The sequence below is a fragment of the Euleptes europaea genome, chromosome 2, assembly GCF_029931775.1.
Source record: "Euleptes europaea isolate rEulEur1 chromosome 2, rEulEur1.hap1, whole genome shotgun sequence".
NCBI lineage: Eukaryota > Metazoa > Chordata > Lepidosauria > Squamata > Sphaerodactylidae > Euleptes > Euleptes europaea.
Window position 1 is genome coordinate 4,254,061 of NC_079313.1, and position 13,572 is coordinate 4,267,632.

Consider the following 13,572-nt stretch of genomic DNA (forward strand, 5'->3'; position numbering starts at 1 on the left):
TCCATATCAAAGTCCACCACTCCAAACCACCGCTCTTAACCACTATACCACGCAGGTCCCCGACCTTTTTGGAGCCCGCGGGCACATTTGGAGTTCTGACATGGTGTGCTGGGCGCGGCAGCAAAATGGCTGCTGCAGGAGGCGGGGCCAGCCGCAAAACGACTGCCGCAGCTTAAACTTCAGTAACACCGTGCAGATACTTGTGCTGTGGTGGCGGCGGCTGCCAAAGCGACATTTTTGAAAAAAAATCTGACCAGCCCATCAAATCTCCAATAGTCAATCAGAAGCCCTGATGGGCAAAAGCCCCGTCTGGCCCGGCCCGCTTCCTAAAAACGCTTGGTGGGCGCTAGAAAAGGCGTCAGCGGGCACCACGGCGCCTAGGGGATCCCTGCTCTAGGGAGATTCCAGGGGAAGCACCGGCTAATTTCTTTTCGCCGCGCTGTCAGAGGTCCAGGGCAGGAGATTAGTAGTAATTATCGCAAGCAGCTTTACCGCCCAGCTTGTAAGCACCTAATAGGTTCCGTGCTAAGCACAGCCCAGGTCAGGAGAGGGGACGGCCGGCAGCCCTGGGGTAAAAAGGGATTGAGGAAGGAGCTCTACGCACGTACACACACTTACCTGTCTTATTTTTATTCTGCTATTCAACCCAACAGTTGGCCCCCAAAGCAACTAACGAAACGCCATACAGATTCTTCAGGGGCAAAACAGTAAAAATCCTATTTGAGAGCCAGTGTGGTGTAGTGGTTAAGAGCGGCGGTTTGGAGCGGTGGACTTCAATCTGGAGAACCGGGTTCGATTCCCCACTCCTCTGCATGAGCGGTGGACTCTGATCTGGTGAACTGGGTTGGTTTCCCCACTCCTCCACATGAAGCCAGCTGGGTGACCTTGGGCTAGTCACAGCTCTCTTGGAGCTCTCTCAGCCCCACCTACCTCACAGGGTGTCTGTTGTGGGGAGGGGAAGAGAAGGCGATCGTCAGCCGGTTTGATTCTTCCTTAAGTGGGAGAGAAAAACCAACTCTTTTTCTTTCTTTTTTTCTTTTTGCAATATCACCATGGCCAAAAAAAGGGGGAGGTCGCTCTACTGGCTACTCAGCGGGAACCTTAAGAGCATACTTATCTCATAAGCAAGCTGACAGATGGCCTGGTGAAAAAACTAATTTAACTCCAGCCTCAGGGCAAGCAACCGGTAGGGGTCCATTCACACATGCAAGCCTTGCTCCTTCAGTTCCACCTATTCTGGCACACGACTGTGTGGGAAAATTGGGGGCAGGAAACCCTACAGTCTTAGGGACCAGAGAAAACCCTGCTACAATCACAGAAATTATTCAGGGGTATGTTTGTGAGAAGTAGTAGTAGTAGTTGGTTTTTTTATACCGACTTTCTCTACCACTGAAGGAAGAATCCAACCAGCTTACAATCACCTTCCCTTACCCTCCCCACAACAGACACCCTGTGAGTTAGGTGAGGCTGAGAGAGCTCTAAGAGAGCTGTGACTAGCCCAAGGAGCACCCAGCTGGCTTCATGTGGAGGAGTGAGGAAACCAACCCGGTTCACCAGATCGGCTTCTGCCGCTCATGTGGAGTAGTGGGGAATAAAACCCGGTTCTCCAGATTAAATTCCACCGCTCCAAACCACCGCTCTTAACCACTCTTTAGGAATATCACCAATTGGTTACAATCGTCCACGCGTGGAGTACAGGAAGCATTCACCATTTTGGAGGGGTTTTTTTATGCCCTTTGCGCATCACTAATTCAATTAGCTCCAGAGAGCTCTCTTGTCATGGCATCCGCTGCTTGACCCCTGCTTGGTGGAGCAAAGCAGGGGGGAAAGGAAACAGGTTGGCAGAGGACCTGCTGGGGGGCAAAGCCGACGGCCAGAGCGCTCCACAGCCCTGAAAACGAGTTCGGATTCAGGGCTTTCAACCTGCTAGACGTCAGGGCCTCGGGAAACAAATGGAGAAGTTGAAGAACATTTTGCTCAGCGTTGGTTGACCCTGCCTGCAGCTAGCGGAAATCTGCCAGCCGCGGGAGACGCTTTGTGCATTCAACTTTTTAGGGATACATCTAAATCCACTCGTCCTAGATGGAGTGACGCTGGCTTTTTCAGAGGAGGCTAAGAGCTTGGGGGCGTTTATGGACCCTGCCCTGCTGTTTGAAGAGTAGGTTGGTACGGTGGCCGGGAACGCCTTCGATCAGCTGTGTCTGATTCACCAACTTTCTCATCATCTAGACTCCACTGATCAGGCCACGCTGATCTATGCTTCTGTAACCTCATGGTTGGATTACTGCAATGCGCCCTACGAGGGGCTGCCCTTGATGGACAGGGCTATCAATGGCCACTAGTCAAAATGGATACTAGTCATGATGCACACCTGTGCTCTCCAGGATCAGAGGAGCAGGCCTATTCTATGAGATGCTGTGGAACACAGGCAGGACAATGCTGCTGTTGTCATCTTGTTTGTGGGCTTCCCAGAGGCACCTGGTTGGCCACTGTGTGAACAGACTTTAGGACTTGATGTACCTTGGTCTGGTCCAGCAGGGCTTTTCTTGTGTTCTTGTGTTGTGTTCATGGAGGAGAGAGCTATCCATGGCTACTAGTCATGATGCATTCCTATTCTCTCCAGTATAGGAAGAGCATGCCGATTACATTAGGTGCTGTGGACCACAGGCAAAATAAATGCTGCTGCAGTGGTCTTCTTTGTGGGCTTCCTAGAGGCACCTGGTTGGCTTCTGTGTGAACAGACTGCTGGACTTGATGGGCCTGGGTCTGATCCAGCAGGGCTTTCCTTATGTTCTTAGGACAGATGTATATCATGAGGTGGGGGAGACCTAATGAGTGACTGAAAGCCACCCCTTTATGACTTCATGGCAGAGGTGAAATCCGAGCCGGGGGCTTCCTTGGCTTAGAGGGAGCGAGAGGGACACGCTGGAACTAATTATGTACATTCAGCTAATTACATGCAACTATCAAGTCAGCTAACTGGCACAGCCTGGAACATGGAACCTTTTCATCCACGCCATCGTGACGCATTTCGCCACAAACAGCTATTTGGCTGAAGCCGCCCAGCCCACCCCAAAGAGGCGACTGGATTTTTCCAAAGCAGACAAGAGAAGCAGGTCTCAGCTATCTCAGTTACAAAAGCCACTTGGCTAAATCAAACTTGAACACATCAAGCTGCCTTATACTGAATCAGTATAACTTGGTCCATCAAAGTCAGTATTGTCTACTCAGACCAGGGTCTCAGGCGGGGGTCTTTCACATCACCTACTTGCCTAGTCCCTTTAACTGGAGATGCCGGGGATTGAACCTGGGACCTTCTGCATGCCAAGCAGATGCTCTATCACTGAGCCGCCGCAGGTTTTGCATGGGTGCTGGCCTCCACATCTCTCCCCCCCAGCTTCTGCTACTTGGGAGGGAGGGTCAGCTACTAGTCCGGGTCAACGGTGGCTACTACTACCCTTCTACGAGAATGCCCTCTGGATGTTTATAGTAATTTTTATGATTATTGTTGTTTGAAGCTGAAGTTTTATGCTGTTTTAAACGTAGTTACCCGCCTTGAGCCTGGCCCTGCTGGGAATGAGGGCAGGCTATAAATTTAAATAAATAAAATAAAAGCCAGCATGGTGTAAGGGCTAAGAGCGGTGGTTTGGAGCGATGGAATCTGATCTGGAGAACCGGGTTTGATTCCCCACTCCTCCACATGAGCGGTGGAGGCTAATCTGGTGAACCAGGTTGGTTTCCCCACTTCTACACATGAAGCCTGCTGGGTGACCTTGGGCTAGTTACAGCTCTCTTAGAACTCTCTCGGCCTCACCTACCACACAGGGTGTCTGTTGTGGCGAGGGGAAGGGAAGGAGATAGTAAGCTGGTGTAGTGGTTTGGAGCGGTGGAGTCTGATCTGGAGAACCGGGTTTGATCCCCCACTCCTCCACATGAGCGGAGGGGGCTAATCTGGTGAACTGGATTTGTTTCCCCACTCCTACACATGAAGCCAGCTGGGTGACCTTGGGCGAGTCACAGCTCTCTCAGCCCCACCTACTTCACAGGGTATCTGTTGTGGAAAGGGGAAGGCGATTGTAAGCCAGTTTGATTCTTCCTTAAGTGGGAGAGAAAGGCGGCATATAAAAACCAACTCTTCTTCTTCTTCTATATTAAAATAAATACTGATTTGAAATCAGCATCTGGGCCATTGGCTCCCAGCCTGGAGTCAAGGAGTAACTCATACGGGACGGGTGAAGAACCAACGGCCCACTCGGCAGCCCCCCCAAGCCGAAGCAGAGGGAGGGGGACGGCAGCTGACAATTGTTCCATCTGTGTTCGTGCTGCCTGCCTACCAGGCCGCCTCATCCGAGAGCCGTAATTAAAACCTCTGCAGCTGGCGTGTCGGGCGGCAGGCAGCAGCCAACGACGTAGGGAACGGAATAAAGGACTCCGGCTCACGGAGACGACAGTTCGCAGAAGTCGCCCAGGTGATGAGCGACATGCAGACTCGTCTTCCTCCGGGCCCAAGCCTGCCACAAAGGGCAGGGAGAGATCTCGGACTGTCCTCCTCTGTGCCCCCCACCCCAATAATGATTCTCTTTGCTTCCCTCCTTACAATCAGCCCTTCCCCATCCACCCCCAAATTGTTAAGTGCATTTTGTCGGAAGGACAAAAGAAAAAGCTCAGCAAGTCAGAAAGACTGCGAAGCCAGGGGCTCGAGGCGACAGAAGATGAAACGCACATGGCAGCTAGAAGATAATACGGATTTTGGGTTCCCCAGTGTCCAGTTTTGAGGATCCAGCCTTGCAGCCTTTGGGGAGGGGCTGTGGCTCAGTAGCAGAGCCTCTGCTCAGTATGCAGAAAGTCCCAGGTTCAATCCCCGGCATCTCCAGTTAAAGGGACTTGGAAAGTAGGTGATGTGAAAGACCCCTTCCTGAGGCCCTGGAGAGCCATGGAGATGGGCCGTGGCTCAGTGGCAGAGCATCTGCTTGGCATCTCCAGTTAAAGGGACTCGGCAAGTAGGTGATGTGAAAGACCTCTGCCTGAGACCCTGGAGAGCCGCTGCTGGTCTGAGTAGACAATACTGAGTAGACAATACTTACTTTGATGGACCAGGGGTCTCGTTCAGTATAAGGCAGCTTCATGTGTTCATGTGAGCAAGGGTGTGAACAGAAACGGCAGGCAGAGCTCAAAAGTTAAGATGGAGGCACAGCCCTCTCCTTGCCCGAGCAGCGCCTGGCGGTTCTCAAACCCCTCCCAGCCAGCCTGGGCCCATTTTTGCAGAAAAGAAATGCGACAGGCACGCTGCGAGGAGTCCAACAAAACATGCCAAAAGGCCAATTTTGCAGGGTTTTGCCGCAGCAAGCGGCAGCAGCTGTGGCTGCCAAGCGGGGCGGGAGGGAGAATTAGAAGGACAAATTCCTTCAGTCCTTCTTCCAAAGGAGCCGGGAGAGCCAACTTGGGTGGGTGTCCAGGTAGACAGAGGCAATCTTCTTCTAGGGGCTGCGGTGGTAAAATCCTGGTGGTAAACATCATTTGAAGAGCGCGTGCATATATTATTGGGGGGGGGATCTGCATGCAGATCACCCAGGAGTGCCATCATGAAAAAGAGGCAACCTGGGAACTTCTGCATATCAAGCAGATGCTCTGCCACTGATCCACAGCACCTCCCTCAGCAGCAGCAGCAGAAGAAGAGTTGGTTTTTATATGCCGACTTTCTCTAGCACTTAAGGGAGACTCAAACCAGCTTACAATCACCTTCCCTTCCCCTCCCCACAACAAACACCCTGTGAGGTGGGTGAGGCTGAGAGAGCACACTTGCCCAAGGTCACCCAGCTGGCTTCGTGTGTAGGAGTGGGGAAAAAAATCCAGTTCACCAGATTAGCCTCCTGCTGCTCATGTGGAGGAGTGGGGAATCAAACCCGGTTCTCCAGATCAGACTCCATTGCTCCAAACCACTGCTCTTAACCACTACACCAGTGGTCGGCAAACCATGGCTCCCAAGCCGCATACGGCTCTTTGGGCCCTTGAGTGCGGCTCTGGAAAGCGCCCTCCTCCTCCTCCCCCCTTTCCCTCCCCTCACAGCACGGCCGGGTTTTGCACGCGGCGCTCGAGGGCTGGCGGTGCCAAGGCGGGCGGCGGCAGCCAATCAGCGGGCAGGATTTTTCGTGCTGGTTTTGGCTGGCGGAGGAGGCCGAGGCCGAGGCGCTGAGGATGGGCGGACAAGCGGATGGCACACCGGCTGGGGAGGGAAGGAAGGAAGGAGCCCAGGCGGCGGCAAGGAGGAGGAGGTCGGGGCCCGGGGGGGGGGAAGCCATGTTTGATTCATGCACATTTTCCCCATCCAGATTCTCAAAACTCTGCATGGGGGGTTATTGGCCATTCATGCACGGGAGGTTTTGCCTTGGATTTGCCACTCAGATGCACATTTTCCCCATCCAGATTCTCAAAACTCTGCATGGGGGGTTATTGACCATTTATGAATGGGAGGTTTTGCCTTGGATTTGCCACTCAGATGCACATTTTCCCCATCCAGATTCTCAAAACACAACAATAAGCCCCCCTGCAGAGTTCTGAGAATGCAGATGGGGAAAATGTACATCTAGAGAGCGGCAAATGCAAGGCAAAACCTCCCGTGCATGAATGGTTGTTAAAAGGCGTTTTGGCTCTCAAAAGAAATCTCAATCGTTGTACTGTTGATATTTGGCTCTATTGACTAATGAGTTTGCTGACCACTGCACTACACCACGCTGGCTCTCAACAGAAACATCAGGAAATGCAAGCACACCGGAGCCATTAAAACAACAACAAGCCACACACAAAAATTCAAGTGTCAGAAGTGCAGTTTTGGGATTTACAATGCAGCAAACGTGGCAAAGACAATGACGGAGGACGTTTTCACTTAACAATGTACAGTTGCCGTGCTCACTGGATACATCTTTTTAGCCAAAGACTTCAGTCCTTCTCCAGGAATAAAAGAAAATGTTGGCGAGCATGCCCATAGCCACTGTAATGTTTCAGCTGCACTGAAGAGTGCAGGAGAATCCAAATTTACTGGCCCTCAAGATGTACGACGGAATTCAGCAATAGCATGATTTGAATTGTTTGTGAAGGAGGAGGAGGAAGAAGAGTTGTTTTTTTATATGCCGACTTTCTCTACCACTTAAGAAGCAAACCAGCCTATAGTCACCTTCCCCTCCCCACAACAGACACCCTGAAAGGTAGGTGGAGCTGAGAGAGCTCTAAGAGAGCTGTGACTAGCCCAAGGTCACCCAGCTGGCTTCATGTGGAGGAGTGGGGAAACCAACCCGGTTCTCCAGATTAGCCTCCGCCACTCATGTGGAGGAGTTGGGAATCAAACCCGGTTCTCCAGATTAGAGTCCGCCACTCCAAACCACCGCTCTTAACCGCTATACCCGTTGGCTCTCCCCTCACAGAACTGGCCTGCCCTCACAGAAATCCGTGACGAAGATCACAGCAGACCCGTTGGGACTCTCTCCCTCAAAGTGTTCGCCACCGGATTAAAGAGAAACTGTAGGTCGGTCTCTGAAGTTTGCCCCAAGGCTACAGACGCGGGCTTCAGTATCTATCCATAACCTTGGACAAACTTCCGAAAGATCGCTGCTGCAGGGCCGACGCTGTCGAAATCCGGGAAGCGCTTCAAGAGGCAAAGGGGAAAGAAACAGCTGCTGGCAAAATTTAAACTGAGGACAACGAGGAAAAGACGGCTGAGGAACCACAACAGCCTCATTTATCTGCTGGCATCCTCAACCCCAGATGTAACCGTGCAAAACTGAATTATTCAAGAGGGCTTTTCTACAGAGGTAATAAGGTTACACTGTACGAAATGGCTTACAGAGTTACTTAGATAAATTATTGGGGACAGTGGTCTATACTACTGTGTACAGCAGGGGTGGGGAACGTCAGGCCCGGGGGCCATTTAAGGCCCTCGAAATCATTTGGTCTGGCCCTTCATGGGTCCTGGCAGATCTCTAGCTCAGAAGTATCTGAGACGGGCGATCCGCCCCCTCCCGCGGACAGGAATACCCTCTATTCAAGGCAATTGTGAGTTTATTTTGCTGAGAAAAGGAACCTTTTTTCCCCCTTGCAGAAGAGTCGTTAGCTATGGAGCTGCTAGGACCGCCCAAGAAACTGTATTAACCTTTACCCACCCAGGCCCGCACCGGTGGGTGGTGGGGGGCTGTCATCAGGGGCAGCTGCCTGCTTGGGGCTTGGTCGGCTAATTTTTAAGTGGATAATTTTGTATGGCCCGTGAATGATGTTATAAATATCCAAATGGCCCTTGGCGGAAAAAAGGTTCCCCACCCCTGGTGTACGAGTTGCTATCCTATAGGTTGCTGTAGGATCCTACTATGTAATCTTTGCATCCTTTAATACTTTGCCTATGTTTCAAGTCTATTATTTTAGATTTCTGGTGGGTTCCAGATTTCTACAATCCTACTATGCAATTTTCTGCATTGTTTAGAACATAAGAAAGGCCTTGCTGGATCAGACCAAAGTCCATCAAGTCCAGCAGTTTGTTCACACAGTGGCCAACCAGGTGCCTCCAGGAAGCCCACAAACAACACGACTGCAGAAGCATTATCCTGCCTGTGTTCCACAGCACCTAATAGGCATGCTCCTCTGATCCTGGAGAGAATAGGTATGCATCATGACCAGTATCCATTTTAATTAGTAGCCATGGTTAGCCCTCCATGAACATGTCCACTCCCCTCTTAAAGCCTTCCAAGTTGGCAGCCATCACCACATCCTGGGGCAGGGAGTTCCACAATTTAACTATGTGTTGTGTTTAATTTGTAAAAATGACATAGTAGGATCCTGTAGCAACCCAGTAGGTTGCTATCCTATAGGTTGCTATGGGATCCTACTATGTCATTTTTGCATCCTTTAATGTGCCATGTTAATACTTAGCCTATGCTTCAAGTCTACTTTTTAGATTTCTGGTTCGTTCCAGATTTCTACAATCCTACTATGCAATTTTCTTTACTGTTTAATGTGTAAAAATTACATAGGAGGATCCTGTAGCAACCCGGGGGGGGGGGGGCAGCTTAGCATCTGATTGCATCTGATTTTGGGAAATGCTCTAAGGCAATTTGGGGGGGGGGACTTAGCATCTGATTTTGGGAATTGCCCTAAGGCAGTGGAGGGGGGGGGGCTTAGCATCCAATTTTGGGAAATGCTTTAAGGTGGTGGGGTGTGGGGGGGCTCAGCATCCGATTTTAGGAATCGCTCTGTGGCCTTCAGGCCAAAAACCAGGATGCAGAAACACTGACATCCTTTACTAATGTGCTTGTCTATGAGAGTTCATAAAATCTTCATCTCAAACGTCTAGGTTCGGAAACTTATGAGACTGCTGTGTATGTGAACATTTAAAGTTTAGTTTACTAAAACACAGGTTCACAGCATCAGCATTGCCATCAGACTTTCCCTCTAAACTCCTTGTTCACCCAGGTTCAATCCCCGGCATCTCCAATTAAAGGGACTAGGCAAGTAGGTGATGTGAAAGGCCTCTGCCTGAGACCCTGGAGAGCCGCTGCTGGTCTGAGTAGACAATACTGACTTCGATGGACCAAGGGCCTGATTCAGTAGAAGGCAGCTTCATGCGTTCATGTGCTTTGAACATAATGGGGGGGAGCAGTACAGAAATACTTCCCAAAAAATACACACTCACACCTGGGATGTTTGCATGAAAAACAAGCGCTCTGCGGCTGACCCAAAGCCCTTCTCCCAACTCCCTTATCGAGAGCCCTCACCACCGACATGACCGTCATTCCAAGCATAATAATGCCACAAATCCCCCTAATACTCCCCAAGATTATTAACGAGTCAGGGTATAACTGGAAAGCTCACAGTAACCTTACTAAGCAAATCTAGCTTTGGTTAGTGGATGGATAAGAGGCCTTTGAGGGCCCCTGCTCCCCATGAGGCCATAATAATAATAATAATAATAATAATAATAATAATAATAATAATAATGTATTAATACGGTCACTGACCAGCAGAAAAAACAACAGCCACAACAGATAATAAGAAAACCACAACAGCTACTACTGCTACTACAAATAATCTAAGCCTAAAAATTACACATTACATGTATGAATAAAATTTATATAAACATCGTATAACTTGGTGTCACCCCCTTAATATTTTGAGCAATAAAGTATTTCTGTTACTCTTATCCTGTCAGGGTATGACATATTTTAATAGCGGCAGCGCAGAATTTGGCAGTCAAGAGTGTAAACTGTGATTTTTCATCAGTTAGGAGCTTCTTAGCCAGAAACTCATCTGGTTGGTCAGGGAAAGTGTTAAACAAAGGGGAAAGAACCCTTGTGCGGACTTCTTGGTAGAATGAACAGTGCATCAAGACATGTTCTGAAGTTTCTATATCCCCTGACCCACAAGGGCAAAGCCTTTCTGCTACAGGGACCTTCTTATATCTTCCCTCCAAAACCTGGAGCCTACTTTCGGCTCCTCTGAAATGTGGTGTTGGAGGAGTGTGTTATGGATACCGCGGATGGCCAAAAAAAACAAATCAGTGGGTTCTAGATCAAATCAGGCCTGAACTGACCTTAAAAGCTAAAATGACTAAACTGAGGCTGTCGTATTTTGGTCACATTATGAGAAGACAGAGTCACTGGAAAAGACAGTCATGCTAGGAAAAGTTGAGGGCAGAGAAAAAGAGGAAGACCCAATAAAGGAAGCCACAGCCCTCAATTTGCAAGATCTGAGCAAGACTGTCAAAGATAGAACATTTTGGAGGACATTATTGATTCATAGGGTCGTCATGAGTCGGCACTTGACGGCACTTAACACACAACACACACCAATACCTGGCACCTAGCGAGGGTGAAAGCTTTCCTATGATTGATAAGTCCTAATTGGGAAAGGTATGTTGCGGGGCGGAAAGGATGGCTATGACGTTATCGCAACTGTTCTTAGCAATAACAGTGCACAATACTACTCTCGAACAACCCCTGATATTAACATGACTGTTAATAACAATAGTGATAACAAGACCATTCAGAAAGATTTAAGATTCAACACATCCCCATTGAAAAACAACCGGTCATAGGAGACAGTATTTAGGTCATGTGAAATGCCTTAAGGTGCTGTCTGGAGAGGAGCAGCATATACATTCTCCAAATAGAAATAATTACCGAGTCGGCGTCGTGGTTAGAATATCAGATCCGGGCCGGGAAGTCCCCGGGTTCAAATCCCCTGCGCCCCATGACGCCTCCCGGGTGACCCTGGGCCAGTCGCCTGTTCCAGCCGAACCTACCTCACAGGTTTGTTGTGAAAATGGGAGGGAAGGAGGGAAAACCAAGTACGGCCCCCACCCCGAGCTCCTCGGAGGAAGGGCGGGAGAAAAAGTAATACCTAAAAAAGGCTCCAGGTGTGGCTTCTACCCCCTTCCCTAGTAAAGATCCATAAACCAGTACAGCTGCGGATTGTACTAAAAATATTGCCGGAAAGGCTCATTTGCAAAACAAGTTTGGTATTTTTTTGATTTTTTGTTAGAGATGAGAAAGTGGAGTGGTGTTGGGGGGGGTCATTTAGCATCCAGTTTTGGCAAATGCTCTAAGACAATTTGGGGGGGGGGCTTAGCATCTGATTTTGGGAATTGCTCTAAGTCCGTGGAGTGTGGGGGGTACTTAGCATCCAATTTTGGGAAATGCTCTAAGGCAGTTGGGGGGGTACTTAGCATCCAGTTTTGGGAAATGCTTTAAGGTGGTGGGGTTTGGGGGACGACGACTAACAAGAGAATCAACAAGAGGGCAACCATCATAATTACGCCGGCATCAATAACAACCACCACAATAATAATAATAATAACGGCGATATCAGCAACGATGGGAAATAACGATGATTAAGTGCTATCAGTTAGGATAACGGGGGTAATAACGGGATCATCTCCATTATCCTGATGATTCACAGTGGGTTGCCGTGTTAGTCTGTCTGCAGTAGTAGAAAAGGGCAAGAGTCCAGTAGCACCTTAAAGACTAACAAAAATATTTTCTGGCAGGGTATGAGCTCATACCCTACCAGAAAATATTTTTGTTAGTCTTTAAGGTGCTACTGGACTCTTGCATCTATCAATCTATCAATCTATCAATCTATCTATCCATCCATCCATCCATCCATCCATCCATCCATCCATCCATCATGGGATATCTTAATATGATTGACATCTGTGGCTCACGAAAGCTCATACCCTGCCAGAAAATATTTTTGTTAGTCTTTAAGGTGCTCCTGGACTCTTGCATCTATCAATCTATCAATCTATCAATCTATCAATCTATCTATCCATCCATCCATCCATCCATCCATCCATCCCAATCCATCATGGGATATCTTAATATGATTGACAGCTGTGGCTCACGAAAGCTCATACCCTACCAGAAAATATTTTTGTTAGTCTTTAAGGTGCTACTGGACTCTTGCCCATATCTATCTATCTATCTATCTATCTATCTATCTATCTATCTATCTATCTATCTATCTATCCATCCATCCATCCATCCATCCATCCATCCATCCCAATCCATCATGGGATATCTTAATATGATTGACATCTGTGGCTCATAAAAGCGCCTACCCTGCCAGAAAATATTATTGTTAGTCTCTAAGGTGCTACTGGACTCTTGCCCTTTTCTACTATTATCCTGAGGGTGAGGATGAGGATGGGAGTAGCAGCAGGGGTTTTTTGGAGGACGGCCAGTCATCCCCAGTGCACCCACCAGGGATGCCCCCATCATCATGGGAATAATGGGGAGGGAGGGTGTCCAGATGCTGGGGGTCCGGAGAGACCCTCTCCCCCAAGGGGGGGGGTCGGCCTCCCTCTCCCCCTCCCCCTCCCCCTCCCCTCACCTCCAGCCGGCTCCAGGGCCCCCCACGCCGCCTCCGGGGTGACGGCTCCGGCCCCCGCCTCGGCCCCGCCGGCGCTGCCCGCGTCGTCCGGCGCCTCCAGCTCCATGGCCGGCGGAGGGGACGGGGACGGGGACGGGGGGAGGCCTCGGCCTCGGCCCCGACCAGCCGCTCGCGCCGCCGAGACTGAGGCCGGCGGGCAGGCGGAGGCCGGCGCGCGCAGCCCGCGGAGGCCCCGCCACCGAGCGCGGCGGCTAGAGGGGCACCGCCGCCACACGAGCGCGGCGGCTAGAGCGGCGCGGGAGAGGGGGGGGGGAGGAGCCGGCCTCTATGGGCTCGCCGGGGCCAGAGCGGCGGCGGCGGCGGCCCCGCTAGCCCCAGGACGACCATAGAGTCTGGAGGAGCCCTGTTGTTGCTTTTTAAAGAAACATGTCCCCGCTCTCCGTCCCGGCCCCAAAGGGGGCTAGCATCAGTTCATACCATAAATATAATGTTTTATTTACTTATTTATGGGGGGTGGGGGAGGGGGTTATCCCGCTCTCCGGGCTCCGAGCGGCTGGCAACATTACACAGTATACAAAATAATTCAATCGGTTTATAAACCAACATTTCCTGAAAAGGGGGAGGGGTCGTTCGGTGGCAGCTGTAGAGGGCGGCGTTTAAAATACATAATATACATATACACACACACAAATATACCGTGTA

At 50.1% G+C, this 13,572-nt stretch overlaps 1 protein-coding gene across 1 annotated transcript in view; it reads right to left on the reverse strand.

The window, feature by feature from the left end:
• The window catches only part of PIP5K1C (phosphatidylinositol-4-phosphate 5-kinase type 1 gamma), a 53,652-nt gene extending 40,676 nt beyond the window's left edge, over positions 1–12,976 (reverse strand). Inside the window, exon 1 of the mRNA XM_056867641.1 lies at positions 12,871–12,976. Within this exon, the coding sequence (XP_056723619.1) occupies positions 12,871–12,976 (106 nt within the window). The remainder of the gene's footprint in view (positions 1–12,870) is intronic.
• Positions 12,977–13,572: the final 596 nt, after the last annotated feature.